Source organism: Erithacus rubecula (genome assembly GCF_903797595.1).
Source record: "Erithacus rubecula genome assembly, chromosome: 9".
In the NCBI taxonomy this organism is placed as follows: Eukaryota; Metazoa; Chordata; class Aves; order Passeriformes; family Muscicapidae; genus Erithacus; species Erithacus rubecula.
Window position 1 is genome coordinate 14308299 of NC_136660.1, and position 14559 is coordinate 14322857.

General features: G+C 37.3%; 1 protein-coding gene across 2 annotated transcripts in view; it reads right to left on the bottom strand.

The window, feature by feature from the left end:
- ADK (adenosine kinase) overlaps positions 1–14559 on the bottom strand; it is a 269130-nt gene that overhangs the window by 33702 nt on the left and 220869 nt on the right. For both annotated transcript variants that reach the window (XM_079313206.1, XM_079313207.1), the window contains exons 8-9: positions 13063–13098; positions 7022–7136 (exon numbers count right to left, since the gene is read on the bottom strand). In XM_079313206.1, the coding sequence (XP_079169332.1) occupies positions 7022–7136; positions 13063–13098 (151 nt within the window). The remainder of the gene's footprint in view (positions 1–7021; positions 7137–13062; positions 13099–14559) is intronic.

A 14559-nucleotide genomic window follows, 5' to 3' on the forward strand; every position in this document is an offset into this window, starting at 1 on the left:
CAGATTTGCTCTGGTTTTATCCTCTTTTCCAAGTTCCTACTGCTGCACTCTTGCAAACATCACAATAGAGACAGACCTTTACTCTCCCTCAGTCCTGCTTCTACTCTTCCACTCTGTATTGCCACTCCAATATCATATCATTTCTGCTACCTAAGCACAGGATTTGGCTATTAATAGTTATGTCTCCAATAATCCTTTTTAGAACTACAGTACAAAAACTGAATTCCTAAATGTATGTATCTGTATCTGAGAAATTATCATGAGAAATTATTCCATGGAAGAGTAAATATAGCCTAGTTCCAAGGAATGGAGTAGGGGCCAATATTTATTGTCCTTTAACAAACATGCATTTTTCCACAGCCTAAAGGGGTAATTTTTCCTCAAAACTGTAGAATATAAACTCATTGTAACATTTGAAATTGGAGCTAGGTTTGATATTCCTTACTACCAGTGATTATACTTGAAAAAGAGATTTCCCATCTTCAGTCTCAATTGCTGGGCTAAATTGGTGCATTGACACAGTAGACTAGAGAAGACATCCTTTACTCAAATCAACCTGAAATTACTGAAACACACACATGTGCCTATTTACATATGTGTATACACATTCTCTGAGGTGCAACAGTTGGGATACTTCTGAGTCAAGATACCTGCATCCAGGAATTTAGATTTTAATAATGTGTTTCACCTGCCTAATAAAATGCTCAGTTTCCCACTCCCATGCAGCATAAAAGCATGAGTGGTCTCAGTTACAAAAAGGTATTACCAGCTTTGCTATTCATTAATCTCTCTCAGCAAATGTTAATTATTAATTTAGATTTTGTGGTTTCCTAAGACATAAATAAACTGATTATTTTGGGCTTTCTGGCTCACTTGTTAAGCCATTAGGGGACTAAAATGTATTTTGTTACTAAATCCACTTTTGTTTTTGAAATTTTCCTTTCTATATGTGAATATAAATGGGTAGGGAAGAGTGAAAGCATGCAATTGTGTAAAAAAGAGAGCACATGGTAATAACCCTCAGCTACTGTTTCCCTAGGTCCAAGGCATTACACTGGTTTGAATAAATGCATAGGAAGCCTAGTTGACAAAAAAAGGGCTAGTCAAGATTTTCTTGTCTGGAAGGACAAGCAAGGAAAAAAATAACATATTTTCTCAGAGAAGAACACATTATATTCCATTACTTACAGAAGTGGAGCTGCAAACAGACCCACCATAAAAATGTCAGCAGTGTCAATAGTATTAAATCTATGTTTTATAGATAGGCTTACAGGGTAACATGTTGGTGTGTGACTGCAGCACAACCTGACACAAAAAACCTACTGACCTGTGTTTAGAGTGACCTATATGCTTGAACATCAGCCCTCTTTATTCCCCTCAAAAAAAACATACCCCATCATGCTATTACAATCTAAGAATGGCTCTCAAAATCTCTCATTTCCACAACTGTGATAAACCTTCTTAAAGAGTTTTAAAAAATCTCCTAAAATACTTAAGATCTAACATACACTTACAATGTAAAAGGAGTTTCATAGTTCACAAAACATACTATCATTTGTCATTATTTCAATTTAGATCAGCTTTTAGCTCTATTCAAACATAGAAACTTTTAATTTATGAGCATATCTGCATATATTACCATAAGAACATTTGTACTGGGTGACATCAACACCCATACAACAGCTCAGCCTTCTGTTTCAGATAACATGTAGAAGCAAATGCCTACTATTTCTCCAATATCAAGAGCTTGGTAGGCAGGCCCCAAAATTTGGTAACACTGCAATTTTATTGTGACATATTAACTTGGCTACACTGCACTGACTTCTAATTTACAGATTAGATCAAACAACAATGATAACACACAGAAATCTACAAAACTATTTCTGCATGCACTATGTGGTAGGTGCACTAATGAAGTTTTGAGATGAATCACTCTCTTTTTTACCACATTTGCCAGGAGTGCTAATAGATTCCCTGAAATATCTCAAGTAACATGTCCCAAAAATGAAGATTTAAGTGGTTAGTAAGCCTGACCTGAGCTGGTTTTAATGCTTGAATCCGTAGAAAAATCCATTTTTACTGTCCTAGTCTAGCAAATGAGGTTATTACAAACATGCCCTTAACCAGAGGTGGTCCTACAAACATCAAGGGGAAAAAAGAATGGAAAATTCTATGTTCACCCCTGAATATGCCAGATTTCATCATTCATAACTTGAAAAATGCTGAAGTGATTTTCTTTAAATTTGGATTGTTTTTCTTTCCTCTATTAAAGCTATAAAACAAGCCAAGTTTAAAGTTTGTAGCTTTAGCTGTTCTTGAATTATGAAAATATTTCAATATAAAAGCATTTTCCATTGCTGAACTGATTTTGCTCAGACTTCCTGGAGATTTCCCTTTGGGCTAAGACCAGTCATAAAAAGTATCTGACTAAAAGTAATTTGTTTAAAACTATTATGAGCAACTCTGTAAAAAAGGGACAGCTTTCACCACATTTGATTCAGACAAACATTAGAGCACACATATAGATAGGGTATATATGTTCCTGCCAGAGCTTGTGATTTTTGGTGTATTTCTTAAAAGCTCCTAGCTGCTGAAATCAGGAGACTGCACATGTTCATTAACTTCCCCTGCTCTCTGCTTAGGTAATTCTTGTGGTTACAGAAGAAAGTCCTGAAATGTGAAATGTATCCTATAAGCTTAGTCAAACCTCAAAATTCAGTTAAATCCAGCATCTCAGGCCTTCTAAGAGGGATATCATGAAACAAGGCTGTGGTAGTAGGACCAGAGTTTTGATAGCCAAGTTATTCCCAGGACATCTGAAGAGCATCTGCACAAGAAATTAATCCAATACTGTTCATTGAATAATCATTTTTTTAGCAAGTTCATAGATCCCATTTTATGTTACTAGTCCCTTTTCCTGAGCATAATCCTCTGAGCTGAAAGGTTTTGTCACAGGTGTCTCTCACAGGCTGGTTTTTCCAAGAGAGTTTTATCAAAATTCAGTCATGTTGGGGATCAGTGATGGAGAAAATTACAATCTTTTTGACTGTGCTTATTCTTAAGGTCACTGAGAAGGTCCAACACCTCCAAGTTTTTCAGTAAAAAGATAAAATTCAACATCACCAAAAAATGCACTTCTGGCTGCCCAGAGAGGTTGCAGATATTCCCAGCCCTGGAAATGTTCAAGGTCAGGCTGGACAGGGCTTTGAGCAACTTGCTCTAGTTAATGTTCTTTTTCATTGTGGAGGGTAGGACCAGGTGACTTTTAAAGGTTCCTTCCAACCCAAACCAATCTACAGTTCTGACACAAAGAGGAAAACCTCACACCACAATCATTTGCTTGTGCTCAGTGGAGTCTTATTAGAAGGTGACAGTTAATTCAGTCAACACTTCATCTGCCACAGCTCCTGGATGCCAATCCTAAACACTCCTTCCCTCTAAAACACACTGATCACACTCAGCTTGAATTTGAGCTTGCCTCTTCCTTGCAATGACAGAGAACAGGAAGGAAGGGGAGAGAAAAGGGGCCTTGGGGCTGGAGTACTGACAGAGAGATACGAACAGACAGCAGAAAGACCCAATGCACTCCATGATAAAGACAGAGAAATCTTTCCTCTGAAAACACAAATAATTCTGACAGTCATAGAAAGTGGACTGACAAACGGGAATGGCTTAGACTGAGACTGCTGATGCAGTTTTTGCTGCTTACTGTTTCCATGATCTGCTCCAGCTGCCTGGACCTCGAAAAGCTGTCTGTCAATCCATACCTGACTGCCCACAGCTTGTGGTCTGTTTGAGGTAATCCACCAGTATTTTTGGTTGACATTAAAATGATGTTGTATCAATTGGAGCAATTCGTAAGATGACTAAAAATCTTTGCGGTATGGCATTGCCAGATTTTTGGAGGAAGATATATTTTCAGCTGTCTCAGTCTAAGCTTTCCTCTGTCTCTTTCTTTCTCTTGCAAGAACTAGATTCTCCAATCTGTTTGGTCAATCCTTTTTTTTGGTAATAAGCTGTTCCTTTCTGCCTTATGCTCTGCTCCTAAAATACCTGTTGATACTTCCATTCTCTGAATGTCCAGGAATCAAGAGCTGTTGCCACAGCCCTCTCCATATGTAATGACCAGCTGTATCTGGCTGTCTGCATAACACACAGAGCTCTACCCTGCCCCACAAAGTGCATATCACACTTTCAGCATGTATCATTCTGCGCCCCTTCATGAATGGCCTGGCAATCTGCAACAACCCTTTTTATCCATCTTATTTCCTCTCCTTCCAGTCAGAACTGTATCCAAGTATATCCCCTCATTATTTCCATACCTGATCCTCACTTGACCTACACACAACTCTTCAAGGAGTTGCACCCTCCTCTGGCAGCCCAGGCCCATGGCTGCCTTGGCTGGGAGCATCCTTAGCAGAGCCTGTGGGAGAGCAAACAGAGCTCTGTCACAGATGTCCTCACAGCCCCCGTGCTGCCTGTCTCATTTTTCCATGCATGGGGCAGGGGGAATGGGAAGGAGGATGGGGGTGGCCATCTGCCTGGGACTCCTCACAGAGCCCAGCCTGATCCAAGCCACACACGCCTGGCCCTCCTGGCTGCCAGGGCACTGCTGACTCACCCCCCTTGCCACTGGCCAGGACCTTCAGGTCCCTTTCCACAGGGCTTCTCTCCAGCCTCTCCTTCCCCAGTCTGCACACACAGCCAGGGCTGCCCCATCCCAGGTGCAGAAGCCAGCACTTGCCCTTGTTAAACTTCATATGGTTGCTGATTGCCCATTTCTCTAATTTGTCAAGGTCTCTCTGCAATCTGCCGAGGTCTCTACATAAATATGTTCTTGAACATAATAAACATGTTGTTTTTATTATTGTTAACCTGGACAAAATATAAAGCAGAAGGTATGAACAAGCATACCCAAACCCATAGCTGACTTTGCAAATACCACCTTGATCTAGGCACAAGCTTATTGAGATTTTACCCTTCCCTCAGAAAGGCAAGATAAACAAGTACACACAGCCTGCTTTACCAAAAATCATACTCTCATTCATTACAAAAAGGAAAATAATTTTATACTGGTAACTCCTAAATGCAGCAATTCTTTCAAAGATAATTTAGAAACTTTTATACATTCCACTGGAGGTTTTAAATACAGACCTAGTTAGTTCTGAAATAAGTGTGTTAGCAGCACTCCGTGCCATCCTGTGGTATCATATGCTAAATTAAGGGACATTTTCCTTCTTCCATTATTATTTTAATGTGAGGAGGTGGGAAAAAGATGGTCCACACCAAAGGAAAAGGGGGAAAACAATAACAAATTGTTATCTATTTCGAGAATTGCCCCACAGGCCAAACATTTTTATGTTCTTAATCATTATTAAATGACTTAACATGACACACAGAGCCTGGCGAATGATTGCATCCTGACACAAGAACGAATTACAAATGAAATGAAAGATCAAGCTGTATTAGAGGACTGCCTCTGGGAAATGAAAATCTTTAATTCTCTTTTATTATTGACATTTATTTGGCTGCCATGAATAACAACATAGCAAAGAGATTCAGCTATGCCTGTGCACTGAATAGCTTATCCCACGGCTCAAAACTGCCTTAACATTTATCATGTTTGCTTTTGTAGCTGACACCATTGCATACAGTCTCTATCCATCTCACATTTATCATGCATATAAAGTGCATTCTCTAATTTAAGTTCATTTCATAGCTAACAAACAGCTAAGATTAGCAAGTGTCAGTCCTCAAATAAGCTCCCGGTTGTAAAAATATCAAAGAAGGGATTAATGGATTTGTTAACAACTCCAGTTTGAAGAATGAAAAAAGTACTCAGTGAAAATTAAATAAGAGCACAGGAGGGTTACATATAAGATTTAGGTTTACTACATTATTACTAGCTCATGTATAAAAACATTTTTATGCTGCTGTTTTTCAGTCAACTGTACAATACTCAAGTGGAGTGCCCCCACATGGGCCATTCACATTAGGCAGTAACTTTCTGGAAGGAACGCTTCCATCCTCATTCAGTGAGATACACACATCCAACTCTCAGTGACTGATTTCTATTTCCTTTAAAACAGTTTGTGGCTAACAAAAGAGGGGGAAGGAGCAAATTATTGAAGAACCCATTTAAACTGCTGTTAGGAATGATCTTTATAGCAGTGACACACCTGCTCAGTGCTTAGCCCTGAAGCCACAGTCTGAAGCCAATTTTTATTTTGAGGCAAATATTCTATGAGCAAGCACCAGTCCCTCAGGTGCAAAGCTTCCTCTGCTTCACTTGATTTCCAAAGGAGGAATTCAGCCCAGCCTAACAACTTACCTTGTGAAGGAATCAACTACTAAAATGGCTTGCCACAGCACATGTTTTTAATAGCTTTATTTAGTCTAGAAGCATAGGTGGACAGGACTAAAGAGACTGTCAAAAGGTAGGCAGTCATGTTTATAATGCTTAAATCTGTGTGTCGTACATCATCAGTTTAGACAGCAGACACTACTTGTATCCCTGCTAGAACACCTTTTTCCCACGTACTCTTTTGAGAATTGAAGAGCAGACGGCTGAGAAAAACTAAAGTGAGACTTTCTGCTCAAAGCAAAAAAAGCCTGGAAATTCACTTAGTACTGGATTTCACTTCCTCCTCTTTGCAAATGTTTAAATATACTACACTGTTGCACAGCTGTTCTCAGCAGGCACAGTGTATTCTTGTTTGCAGCAAAGATGGCTACACAGATAAAATCTCAAGTCATAAAAATCTGAGTAAGACCAACTGGATCAATATTTTAAATTTATGTTATAAAAATGTTCAGAACGAAATTCTCAGGCAATCTTGTGAAATAATAGCTACTTAAATTCAGACTCTTGAAACAATTAAAAGCATAAAAAATGAGAAACATAAGAGTAACATCAAAAGGCAAATGCTCTGAGTACCATTTAAAAATTGTAGAACCACAACTTGCAATTGATAAGCTGGAATATTTATTGTGAGCACCAAGGGAGGTTGGAAGAACAAACCTGTAGCCAATACAGTGTCATCTTTGCCTTGGGTGAAGACTACAATTCTCTGCCTTTTAGTGTTCACCTTCGGCAGGGCTTGTGTCTTCCGGGCTATCTCTTTAATGTCTTCAGTCTATTGAGAGAGAGAAAGAAAATTCTTGTTACAGCATACTGGAGTGGTGGGAACTTTATTAGCAGATCAAAGATTTATTTTCTTACAGCTAGGTATAAAACAGATTTTACTGTCACTAGAAGAAGATTGTTAAAAGGAGGAATACTTCCTTCTCTAAAGGGTTTATGTAGTACTATGAGACCATTGTTTTCAATCCTAAAAATGATAATTCAGCTATCCAACCACTGCAAAGCTAACAAAGGAATCACAGAGCATTTCTTAATGAGCAATTAGTGGGTTTCTTTGCCGCTGGATTCTAACCATACCTACCAAAAAATTAAAAATAAAATCGGTAAGGGAGCATTTTGGATAAACTCTGAGCTTGATTTTCATCCAATTTTCTCAAGTTTTATACTGTTTTACTACCTCTGACTTCAGCAAACTAACATACCCTTTCTCCAACTTCCCTACAGTAACTGGTCCCATCAAGCAAACTATACACTGTATCCCTGAGAGGGTGTCCATCCCAGCTCTCACTAGCTGGTTGCATAACTGAGATGCAAAGAAACAAAGGGCAAAAGGTACATTCAGTGGAGTACAGAATATGAGCCATTTTCTAAAGGAAGGCTCACCTGCTACCTTTCAGGAATCTTTGCTTTAAAGGGATGTTGTACTTCACTGTGCATGTAGCTAGGAACAGAGAACCTGGCAGATTGAACCAAACCTCTCATTCATCCAGTGTCTTACAAACCAGTAAGTCTGAAATATTTAAAATAATGCAGTAAACTCTAACACCACCACTTGTCATTAGAATATTGTAATTTCTATTCACACAGTTGCCCTACAATCTGAAACAAAAGGATTTCAATTTCTAATTGACTTAGCTTTCAAGCTAATCTATACTAGGTATTTCTACAAATTAACTTTGGTGTATATAATCTATTTCTTGCCATAATTTATATATATATATATATATATATATATATATATATATATATATATATATGTATCTATCTTTTACTTTTCTAACATTAGGAAAGGAGTATGTATGACTCTAATTATTCCTTGTGCTGTGTCCCACTTTGTTCACATCTGTGTTAAAAAACACTGGTTTTTTTCCCAGTTTCCTCTTTGTACAATGAACTGTACTGAAACATAGTAGGGCCTAGCCTTGAATACATGAAACCATAATAATACTTTCTGCATTGCTTTTTGTACTCTTTGTTATGAATCCAAACTTGCTTTTTAACACTATTACTATTACAAACATAGAATATGCCTGGGTTATATATTAACTAGCACCCCTTTGTGTGAAAATACCTACCTGTTCTGCAACACCTCTCTCTAATTTCTTCCCAGACTTGGGTAGTCAGTGAACCCATTGATTTATATATATATTCAGCAAACATGAAAACAGTTCCCCTTTATTTATTGGTCTCTTCACCTCTTTTTAAAATTCTCTCATACTTTTCATTTCCATATATGATACTCTCACTTGTGTTATTTCTTCCTTCCTCCTGCTTAGACAGCTAATAAAGCTTTTAGAAGGCAATGTCTGCTACCAGAGAAAAGAAGAACTGAGACAGTAACAGGGGCAATCTTGCCACTAATTCTCAGAAGGCAAAAAGTCTCTTAAAGATGCCAAATAAAAAAACAGAAATTGTTGCTCTTCTGTTTTGAAATGGTTTTTTAAAGAGGTTTATGAACAGCAGATATCAGCTGGTGGCACAAGCTGTTGAGCACAGGATGGATGGAGAATGCAGCCCTCCAGGTTGGTGATACATAGGCTTACCAAAGCCCTGACATACACAGGTTAACCTCAATTCTCAACTACTTCAGGCCTTGGTAATCAAGAGATCCTCAAACCAAAAACTGCAATAAGGCACTATGAAGATCAAAGGAAACAGGGGAGAGGTGTTTAGTTTTTGCTAAGTAGGAAGTGGCTACTGGTGACTTTATTAGGCACATTTTCAGTGGAGTAAAGCAGACACAGAAATCAAAGAGCTTGAATATATTTGTACAATATATTTACAGGCACGATAAATTTTAAAAGGAAAATGATGGAGTTATAACAGGAGAAAATGGCATGATCAAGAGATGATTTCTTCAGCTTAAGGAAGAATAAAGATTAATTTAGATGAAGAAAAGAGGACCCTGAGGAAAGAGATTAGTGAAGAGTGATGGTTCAGATGAAATAATGTAGACAGGAAAAAAAGTACAAAGCATATATGTTTTCAGGAAGAACTAAATATATAATAAGAGTATAACAGTAGAAGGAAAGTAAAGGGCAAATTTTTTTTTAAAAGCAGAAAATTCAAGACAGAGAGGTTTGGACACTTCTGTCTGATTGTGCAGACTTCAGAAATAACTGAATAGTGTCTTCTGTGCAAATTAACTTGACCATTTTTAGCCAAAATTACTTCCCATACTGATTTTTTTCAAAGGAAGATAACAAAATACAGCTTCAGCATGAATGTTAAGGAGACTTTAACTTTTGTACAGTTTTTTTTTTATGGTACAACTGTGACATTTCACAATATGTGAATATTTACAGCTGAAGACTGCATAGGTACTAATGCTCCTTATTCCATTGTCAGGAAAACATCATCAAATGTTGCCATCTCTGATTTCTCTTCAGAATAAATTGCCAAAATGTATGATCATTGTTTAGCAGATTTTACCTGCCCATTTACTGAGTCTTTCCTATACATCCTGTGCCTACAGACATGACTGAATGATGAGACTGAACTGGTCTGTGGTCCTAAAGCCTCTACACACACCCTGAATTCACAGGATACTCCCACATATCCAGTTATGTACTTGAACTGATTTAACAAAGCTGACATACAAATCTCACTAAAGCATGATTTGCCTGTTGATGCTGCACCTGGAAACCCTTGCACGTGGCATCTATTGCAGCAAGTAAGTGGGAGATGTGCATGTGAAGAAAGCACATCAGATATCCCAGGATCAGACAAAGGCATGTGGCAAACTACATCCACTTAGAACTGCTATCAAAGCTTGTCTTCTGATTTCTGCCTCTGAACACTTACCCAATGGCTGGGACTGCCACAGCCCTGACCTAAACAAGCACAAATCCTGTGAAAACAGAGGACTTGTGCAGTGCAGCTCATTAACTTGACGACCTAAAGCTGGTCCAGGGTAACAAAACTCTCTCTAATATGGTTCCCCAATGAAGATGAACTTAGAGGAGACTTCTAACAAGAAAAGTTATTTTGCATGGAAGCTGCTACTAACCCCATGGATATTTAATGTCCCATTCATTTCAGTTTACTTGGGTTGACAGACAGAACCGAAGCCTAAATTATATGTTTAAAGTAGTATTTTGTTTTCCTAATTTCTACATAGAAGGAACAGGAAGTTACATTTTTGTAAAAGAAAAACCTCATAAACCTTTGCTATTTCAAAATCATTAGAAATCTAATTAAAATATACAGTATGTATATATAGACACTATATTTATATATATAATTTTAAAATGCCATAGAACATGAAATTCACCAAAAAAACCCAACCCCACAGTGATGCTCAGGAAGATAGCATCAGAAGTAATGTTCTATTTTTGAGTATTACAGGTAAGTGCTGGATAAAGTGAAGGAAATAATACGTTTCAATTATTGTAATTGATTTTACAAAAATACTTTGTATTTCAGCAAAGTACAATGGAAAACTAAATGTTTCATTTCTTCAGAAAAGGTGAGTATTTTACTGAAGTTCTTATAATTGCAACTTTTTTTTCCAAAACTGTTTTAGATACACTGAACTTATTCCATGTGTAAAATATGAATTTAGTATACAAAACTGTTGGAATTACTGTGAGGAAGAACAAAAAACCACAAACAAACAAATTAAATAAAAGGAGCTAGTCAACTGATTCTCTATGCTAAAAGATTTCTGATTAAAAAATAAAAGTCTTTCCAGGTAGCAATTCAAATTCAGTCACCAGCAACTTTTTATCACTTCTATGGAAAATATCCTCTTGATTTTTGTCCTGGTCAATCAAGTCCTTTTCTTCAATTTGCCATGCTTTACCAGGTTTTCTATTCTCAATATAAAAATCAAGCTTTTGAGAGTTGCTGGAAATTTTTCTTTGTTTTAATTGAAAGGCTAATTGAAGGTCTTTGAGTTTTTCATAAGATGCTTTATTATCAGAGTGATTTTTTTTTTTTTGCCTCCACAGCACAATAGGAAAACAAAAATGTGGACACTTATCAAGTTTTACTCCTCTCTGTCAGCAAACTTGATGTGTGAGTCGTTGCCAACCAAGCAAGGGAGTAATAAGAGATAAGATCATAATCATTGTGCACTTTACTGATATGCTGTAATCAAATGTGGCAGATTTAGGATGTTCAGGAGGAACTGTGCTAAAATCTCTAAGCAAGCACTAATGGAAAGGTTAATATGATGGTAGTTAGCAGACACCAGCAAAAGCAGTTTGTCACTAGAGCTGAATTTAAACCAGGCACATTCAAAGTCTTTAGCTCAAGGGGGCAATAAAAATATAGAATGGGTAGACTTAATACACTACTTCCTTTCTTTTTATTGTCTAGCTACCAGAGGGTACCAATAATTTCTTATGCTTCATATTTTGGAAGCATCTGTGAAATTCATTCATTAGCATAAACCCAAAGTGTATTTTTATGCCTAACAATACAGATTATACAAATGAAAATTGACAGTGATAAAAAGTCGTGATTTCTACAAAGCAGCCACGTGAATTTGGGAAACATAAAATGAAATGGGACAGCCCACAGTTTTAATAGCTAAAACAGTGATGGCATTGATGTACCTGCTGATGTATGGCTCTAAAGAAATCTAAATTGTAGAAGAAAAGCTGTCAGTCTTTCCCTCTTTTTTTATATGCAACCAACCACACACAGAAGTGGCACATTCTGTAAGCGATGTGGTTTGAATCGCGCGGCTTCTATTATTTATGCAAAATGGGTGTTGAGCAGTCAAACTCCTCTCTATTCTTCTACATTGCAAACAAATCAATTAAGGTGGGTCTTATTCCAGGGGAAAAAAAAACAAAAAAAAAAAAACATGTAAAAGGATTTATGTGTGTTCGCTTCTGCAATTTAGATTTCAGTAAGATCACTTACTATCTGCAAAATTAGCACAAGCCTTGTCACATTAATTATAGTATTTAAAACCTGCCTGTTTGAATTGGTTAGAGACCAATAGCTGATGGCTCTCCAGATTAAGCTATCTGAATGCAGCCAATGGGAGGTACCAGTCAAATAAATACCTAGAGAAGATGAAATCAAAAGCTCTGAAAATCGCTGTGAAATCAGCAGTATTTACTTCTAGAAAGTAGAGGATCAGACATTTTTAGAGCTCAGATGGAAAACACCAACTCGAATATGTTTTGAAACACAATTTCCACATTACCTTTTCTAAAAAGCAGCTGTTTGTAGAAGCACGGTTTACATTAATCAGTACCTAACAATTTTATACACAACCTTTCTAAAATTCATTTGCATAATGATAATCCGCATATGGCAGGGTTTAAGTTATTTAAGCGGTGTTATATTTCACTATTTAGTCTTGCTTCACCACTGCTTTAGCAGTGAATCCTTCTGGAGTGTAATGCAGCTAATGAGGTAGCTTTTTAACTGAACAAACTGACAGGTCCCATATCTGCAGAGGCAGCTTGAAACCGTGCCCAACCTCTCGGCTTCCCAAGAGGCTTTTCAAAATTCAATAAATAACATCTGTAGGCGATGTTGGGTGCAGACCTAGCAGAGTGCGTCATAACACTGAGCTGGCAGAACAAAGAAACCATGACGACTGCCAGGTTTCCATGGCAACCGCTGCGAGGCTTGGAGAGTATAATAGCACATCAATCATTGTCCAAAAGAACTTCATTATCAGCAAGAAAAAAACCTTTAGGATCTGTTTAGTGTGCAATTGTGGGTTAACTCACCTCAAAGCCTTGCTCTCTAGCAAAAGCGGCAGCTTCCTGAAATAATAAAAAAAAGAACAGTTAATTATAAAGTGCTAGATAATGAAGAAATAACACATTTTGAAACTCACTCAGCCAGTTTTCCTTTTACACGATTATCTCAATATAGCCATATACAGTTGTTCAATTCTGATAGTCGCACCAAAAGCTTCCCCCTCTTCCCTCAAGCCCAACAACAGTACAATGTCAACACATTTCACAAGTTCCAATAAGGAAGGTACAGAATGTTTTCTTCCGAGCGAGGAAAGTTACTTCGGCAGATAGGACTCGAACTAGGAAACATCCCTCATATTGTTAATTGAAATTGTATCATAAGTCTGTTTATGTAAGGCACTTCATGGGATATTTGTTATCAAGCCATTTTAAAAAAATCATTTGTCATCTACAGTGCATTAAAAGCCAGAATCACTAAATGTGTTCAGACCTTTCTGGTAGAATCAGATGAACATTTAAAAATACTCTGATTTCTTAATCACTGCTTTAAGCAATTGAACTATTTTTAGTTAACTTTTCCTGAAAGAACAGAGGAAACATCATGGTATCAGAATGTCCTCATGCCTTATTTATATTAACTGGTGCAATTAAAAATCTGTTTTGAAATAAAAGCAAGGGGATGGAAGACAATAGCAATGTTTTTCACTTACTCACTATCTTAACATTGGAAATATTGCAGAAAGCCCTTGAAGTCTTTATGTTTTAACTTGCATTCTTCCAGATTATCCTTGCCAAGTGATATTAATAGAGGGATCATCTTGAGCCAAAATGGTGAGTTGATCTAAACAGAAATAACTACTCTACCAAACCAATCCAGTGTGCCTACAAGAGGTTTTAGTGCTTCAGAAAACACATAGTTGTGGACCTACATGATCTGTCAATTTGGGGGCAATAGAAGAATTTGAAGTGGGTACAATTGATTATAACAACAGTAAGTTGAGGTTAATAAAATGTGATAAGCTGAAAAGCACAACTCCTCAGGCTGCTTCACTGCAGAAACATAAGGCTGACCGGGTTACCCTTAGCTGATGTTGACAGAAAAAACTGAATCATGGTCCTGACAATTGGGTGCGGGCAAGGTTAGCCACTTTGACAATTTACTTACAATTGAATCCCTTCTTGTACATCACACAGTCAATGACATTTGCTAGCCTGGCTGTCAAGAAGGAGTGTAGGGTTCAAAGATATCATGCAGTGTTTTCCTAAACCAGCATGTGATTAACAAAGCCTATGCTCGTATGAAAAAAGGAGCCTTGCAAGCTTCCACTCTGAAGTGATGCACTTACAATGAACTGCAACACAATCAAGAAAGCCTCAAATGGGATGTGACACAGAAAAAAAAAATAAAGTAAGGGAAATAAGTGAGTGATAAGAGGGAAGAAAAAAAGAAAAATTGACTAAAAATTGTGTCATGTAGCCAAATAATTTCTTTAACCTCAGGTTTTCGGTCATGCAATTGAAATC